At 31.4% G+C, this 7,051-nt stretch overlaps 1 protein-coding gene across 1 annotated transcript; it reads left to right on the forward strand.

The window, feature by feature from the left end:
* The first annotated feature begins 92 nt into the window (after positions 1-92).
* Positions 93-3,028, forward strand: LOC123694638. The gene is made up of 5 exons (XM_045640128.1): positions 93-209; positions 305-446; positions 554-937; positions 1,050-1,448; positions 2,063-3,028. Exons 1-5 carry the CDS (start codon positions 168-170, stop codon positions 2,446-2,448), a joined length of 1,353 nt encoding a protein of 450 aa, XP_045496084.1. The 5' UTR covers positions 93-167; the 3' UTR covers positions 2,449-3,028.
* The last annotated feature ends 4,023 nt before the right edge of the window (positions 3,029-7,051 follow it).

The following is a 7,051-nucleotide window of genomic DNA, read 5'->3' on the forward strand; positions in this document are numbered from 1 at the left end:
ACAGAATTTCTGTGATATTTTACTATCGCTAATACCTTACTTGGCGCTAAATATTTGTCTATTTCATCGCATGTTTTGCGTATCAAATAAATAGAACAGTTAACAAAAAAGTATAAATAGGTCCCAAATGGAATAAAAATCACATTTTATTTCGCATACGTTGGAAAATGTCTACTATTGGTTCAATAATTCTTATGTTCGCCTTTCAGGTATATAAATAGGCGTTTTATTATTTATGCTCTTATATTAATAATTATACTTACTATAAATAGATACATATATATTAATGAAATAAATGTTATAGGCGGTATCTTGTATTCACGGATGGGATGATTATTTTGAACGTGATCTAACAAACAATCGAACGGACGATGGTCAGCATAATTTTTGGGAAAACCTTTCAAGCACAACCATTCAACCTTCAACGGCAAAAGTTACTACTCGACGTAAGTACATAAAAATACTACTTAATTCAAATGGTCAAAGCAATTACAATACAAAATGTATTTGTTCCATTAATTAATAATACTTAGTTACGCACATCACATTTTAGAAACACCAAATCAACAGCCATGTAATGAAAGTTTGTTTAGAAAAAATGATGTTGAAGCGATTGTAAATTACATGTATGACCAGTTAAATCTCAACAAAAGTATTAACGCGTCGTATTACACATTTGGAAAAGATGCGCATGACAGTAAGATGGAAAGAATTGATGGATTCGAGGAATGGTTTAGTGATCGACCGAAACACTTAAAAGAACTAATCGAAGATATATCTAAGAATCATAAGCTCATTGAGCCAAGGGTATCAAAGTTAAGTAACCTTCTGAATGAACAAGAAGCAGTATATAATCAAATCAATAACCAGAAGAAACGTTATGAATCCTTATCAAAAAAGTATAACCTGTATAAAAGTCTCTGTAAAGAAAATTGTGGTAAGTAGGTTGCAAATTTATAATGTTAGGTATAACTTCTAAGTTTACTAACGTGAAGTGAAAAGACAGGTGTGAATAACTGTTCGATTATATTATATTTATTATATTTTAGGTCATAAAATATCAAAGAGGAGTATTGACGAGAATCTATATTGTGGCACTCCCAAAAAAATTAAAGAAAAATCTACATTAGAAATGGAGGATTACGTCGAGAAGCTAAAACCAGAGCTGATTACGATTATAAAAAATGTAAGTGAGGCCTACGACACTGATATTCAAGATATGGAACAAAAAATTAAAGAGGCAGCATTAAAGGCATATGGACCGACAATGTATAAAACACTACTTTTACAAGACGATTATCGCACTTACAAAGAACTTGTGAGTCAAAATTCTGAGAAGAAAATTTATGATATAAAAAAAACCGTCTCGATGATGGATGCTCAATTAATGGAATTGGAACTTGCTGTGGATAAATACAAACAACACTGTATAAGCTGTTCTGAAATCTGTAAGTTTTTGCTGATTTAGCTTGAAACAAAACTTAGATTTTAAATTCTTTGGGTCATACTTACTCATAACGTCGCGGTCGTTTGCGTATATTTTTCAATACTCAATTTTCTTTTTCGTTTACAAGAGAGCTGATAGATCAGAGCATTCACTTGTAAAAGAACATCGGGCATTCACCGTTTTTAAATTTTATTAAACATCACTTGCGCTTGATGTTATATAGATACAATGTATTAGAAAGTATCTATTGCATTAAAAAAAAGAACGTAGGTATTGGTGTAAAATATTTACCAACTACAAAGCCTGATTGCAAGGGACTACAAAATGCTACAAGTACTTTAACATAAGGTAGGAACGTTGCATTCTATAGAAAATTCGAGAAAATGCCCTAGTATTTCTCCGTTACTTACATTTAAAATGCTACGAAAACATATTATTGATGTAAAAAATCTTATACTTACCGTTTCTCAATTTCTAAGGATGGGTTATAAAATAGTTTCAGGTCTCAATATTTTGAACACGAACATGGAGTTATGGAGCTATGTATATAACATATGAAGTTTAAATCTAGTTTCGTGTAATTTTTTTAAAAGATGAATTTTTTTTTCATTCCAGCAATTACCAGAGTTTCCCGGATGATTGTACCTTCTGCGGACGATGTCATAAATTCTCAGAATGAAGTTGGTTCTTTATTAGATATTGTTATTGAATCTAAAAAGGAACAAATTCGTAGTCAAGCTATAAGCGATATTACAAATATATTCCATGATGTGGAAGAAAGGATAAATGCAATGTTACAACGCGAAATGGACATGAAAAACTTTGAGCCTGTTCAAGAAGACATTAAACATGAACTGGATAAAAAAAGGGATACACTAAGTGCCTTCATAAAAATTGTTTCCAAAGAAAATATTGATGCATTTTTCTCGTTGGAAGATCCTGCTGAACAATTAAAATCCGATATTAGTAATTTGTTCAATGAGTTACAGAAAAATGTATAAATATCGATTTCCTAATTTTATACTATTTTAATAAACTATCATTTTATATATGAATATAGCATAATATATTACATCACATACCTTGTAAACGCCTTTCTTGGAATGGTCTTCAAGAATGTGATATGAATAATTTATCTTTGATTTGATAACATGTAGATAGTAAGATTTAAGATGATAAAAAAACAAAAAAAATAATCATCATCATCTTGTATCTGTGCAAGATTTTGATCCTCTCCTTAAATGAAACATTAACATATGGATTTTAGTAATATTGTATGTGAGTGGATTTTTTTTTTGTAACTGACACCTAAAGTCCAAAAATTGACTCGTCCTCTATAAAATGAATCGTTATGATGAATTTATAATAAAGGGTGAGCGACCGGCGGCCGATTACCGATATACAACACTTCACGATAAATGTGAATAGGTATTGTGCGCGGGCGCATACAAAAGTGTTATAGCTTATTGTGTATTATATTTGAGAGGGTTCAAGCAGACGTTGACACCAAACAGCAGAATACACTAGGTTTTTTAATTATTTATTAAATGTGCAAAAAATAATATAAATGGTTCTTTCCTTTAATCGATTTTAATTTAAAACTTTTTAACTTTTTTTAAGCTATTGCATAGCTTCTATCGCGGGCCTTGAGCGCGGGGACCGAATCGAGAAATTCCGTAACGAAAAAACCTCACACTCCCCACTCCGACGGGCGGAGGTGTGGCTTGAAGGCATGCCATACAATAGCTTTAAGTTTTAACCAAGGATTGAAAAATCAGCCCTTATTATAATATAAATACTAGATTATCTTAATTATAACGAGCTGCTTAAAAAAGCACTAAGTACCTACAGACAATAATGTTTTCACACCGCTATTTATCTATTCTTTAGTCAGTAAACTGTTATCTTAATTACCTAAACAACTTAAATAGGTATGATGTATATTTTCACAAATTGCCGATTTATCAATTGGTAGTTAAGTAGGTATAATAAATTTATCCTAAAAAATAGGTATTTTATTTGCAAGGCAAATTTGAAATTAAAATAACCAAAGCTATGGGATTTTCATTTGTAAAATTATCTTATGTCTCTATACTACACGCACGTTTTAGCTAAATTCGTTTATAGTTCGTCTGTCTTTAATGTAGGTAGAAATTGATATTTTTTTGTATTGTGATGTTCTGATAAAGGATTTCTTAACAAATCTGCCCGCATTTGTATCTACGGTCTGCACACTGTCCAAAATGCATGAAGCGATAAATTTATCCGGTCTGGCAGACATGAATGCGAAATTAAACGTTTATGGAGGCCTTATACCAAAGCGACATTGGTTGCACTGCGACGACGCCTGAATAAAGAACAAACTTCAATTGCATCATTGCGCCAGATATTCAAGCTTTATAATTTTTGAAAAGTGTTATATTTAATTTCAAATACTGTTTAAATTATATATTTGATGATGCAATAAAATAAAATATTCTGGTATCCAATAATATCATTACATGCTGGTAGCTAGAAGTGATACGTATGTACTTAGAGGATACGTAGGTATCATACGTAAAATGTTAGTCAGTTACGTATTTGCTCGTAGAGCCTAGAGGGTCTATTAGATGTAGCGGAAGCATATAGGCCCAGAATACATAATAGTAGCTAATGTGCAGATTTACACCACCTCTGAAATTAACAATAATGAAACTTTCTGCTATAATATTTACCTGCCAAGCTTTGTATATTCTGAGAATGTAAATATTGTTTTTTGTTTTGTTTTTCGAAAAATGAAAAAATGTAACTACTTTACTTATATGTTTGTTTAAACATGGATTTTTGTATAGTTCAGTGACATATTATAATAATTTGTAATAACTGTTGATTTAAATATAGGAAATCCCTATTTTGGAAAAATTAAATGGGCCATCGATTAAAGTTTAAAAATTCTTACCTAATCTGGAATGTATTCATTACACTATTTTCCATTTCCAATAATAGAGTTTAAATAAAATAAATATTTATTTTATTTTTGAAAGAACGTTATTTGTACACTTGATGAGATATTTTCATTGTTGATAGAGCCTTCTAAGTTCGCACACTTATGAACTAAATTACTAAAACAATGCCACAAATTCATTGCTCAATACTTACTCGTAAGAATGAAATCTTAGTCCCTAATAAATTAGGTTGCAACCACAAGAGTAGGTCTAAACTGTTAGCAGACTGCAGGGTGCATCTACCGTCTGTCGGCAAGGGCATGCATCGCCCTTGCGCCGCCCGCTCTGACCTCGCGGCGACCTATGTGGGCGTGGACGTGATACCTCGGTGTAATACTGGACAGCTAGCATCATCGATTTACATGAACTTGATGAAAATTCTTATATAACGGCCGAATTAGTATGGTTTATATTGGTTAGGCAAAATAGATTAAATAACTGCATACAACGAAATCATATGGAAACATATTGTAGGTAGAGTTAAATGAAAAATACTTTGTTTTAAGTTGAATTTGAATTAAGTCAGATTCCAAAAATTGATGGGATGATAAGAATATTTATACATTAATAATTACGCAAAAGATTTTGAAATATATTTGAATTTATGACATTATACATTAACCTTTTTGTTTTTTATTAATTACACAATTACACATATTTCATTATACACGATAAACAAAAAGTTATTAAAACCTATTGTGTAAATTTTTGGAAATTAATATAGTTATCTTCTATCTAAAATTCGTTTCTATGTGAGATTGCGACTAGCAGGCGCCACTTAGGAAGTATTAGAGCAAAAATCTCAAAGTGATTTTGAATGATATCCAACGATTATTATTATTCTTATATTTTTATTCCTCTTTGAGTAAGTATAAAAATAATAACGTTAAATTTTGTAAATTATTCATGTATCTCAAAAGTAAAGTTATAGAAATCTTACAAGGATTATGTAAAAGATTAATAAGTAGATAATTAAAGAGAATATTAATATATAAATAAGTAACATACAATCTATAATAGTTATAATTACATGAAAATGTCTACAGATACTGAATTATAAATTGAATTTTTAAGAATAACAATCACCTTTTCAGTTGAATGTGACTGCAAGGATAACGGGTCACTGTCATATTATAATTTTTGTTAACATGTGTATGTTTTTCCAATATTCTTATGTTAAACATTTGTTCGACTAAAAATATTTTGTATTGAGTGCAAAATATATAAATTTTAAATTCAGCATCTCCGAAATGATTGTCCCTCGTAATGTATGTAGAGTCATGCAAAATAACATTATAATAATCATGTTCGAATATTGTGAATTAATTATGGGATCTCGAGTAGGTATTACGATACATACAATGCCAGATTTAGTATGGGAAGTGGCGTCTTTTTTATTAGTAGGGCGGCAATTGACAAAACCTTTTTTAATACAAAATAGTGCAATAACCAAATTCAAAATGACATGTATACCTCTAAACTCACACTGAACTTATGGTTGAATAAGTTCATCAGTCAGCTTCCAGCAAGTAGTTAACATGTCAATGTCAATCATTAAGGGCCGATTTTTCAATCCTTGGCTAAAATTTATCCGTCCAATAATTAAAGTATTACACGAACATTTTTAAATGTCACATGTAAACTGTCATACGGACAATTAGGGCGTATTCAGAAAGAAAGCTTGAAACTTATAAGCGCTTATCGGCGCTTGTCGGCGCTTGTCAACGCTGGTTCGTTCTACACAAAGGAAGCAGGTTGAAGCAGATCAAAATAAATTTTAAATGGCAGCGCCCAACGCTGACAAGCGTTTGTTGCTGAAGCTTGTCGGAACTTGTCGGCGCCGATCAGCGCTTATCGGCGCTTGTTCATACATTTTCTTGCGCGGGTTACCAGCGCTGACAAGCGTCGGTAAGCGCCGATAAGCGCTTATAAGTTTCAAGCTTTCTTTCTGAATACGCCCTTAGAATACATTTTTGAAATGGTAGTTTAATACGTTGTTCGATGAATAAGTTTTAACCAAGGATTGAAAAATCCTTAAATTAAACAATCGTTCATATAATATATAATATGACACCACGTAACTGAAGTAAGAATATGTGCAGTAAATAAAAATTTTTCGCATTACAAAGAGACATACTTTTCATAGAAATCTTAATCCTATAATCGATTATTTTACTCTATGATTTTGCGCCTCTATTCTAATTTCAGGGTAGCTTTTATAATGTTTCTTAATTTCAAATTTTTAGTATGATAGATATAGATCAAAGTAACGTAGCACTGAAATCAGGTTACAAGTGGAACAGTTTTCAATAAATCGGTAATATGTAGGTATATCTTCTATAATTATCGTAAGTATCCTTCATCTGTTAATGTTCGTTAATTGTTAACATAGCAACACATAACCATAATCTTGCAATATAATGACTTTTAATGAGCACATTACATAATCGTTGCAACCAGACACATAGGTTTCACTCTGTGGTTTCACTGAACCACAGAAAAACCAATTTATACGATCACCTTGCCGTGTCTGAGTCGGCACTTCGTCAACAACTTTCCATTGTGATCAACAAGTTGAAATGCTGATTCACTAAAGGACACATGAAGGTGTCTGCCGACA

This window comes from Colias croceus, chromosome 9, assembly GCF_905220415.1.
Source record: "Colias croceus chromosome 9, ilColCroc2.1".
Taxonomy (NCBI): domain Eukaryota; kingdom Metazoa; phylum Arthropoda; class Insecta; order Lepidoptera; family Pieridae; genus Colias; species Colias croceus.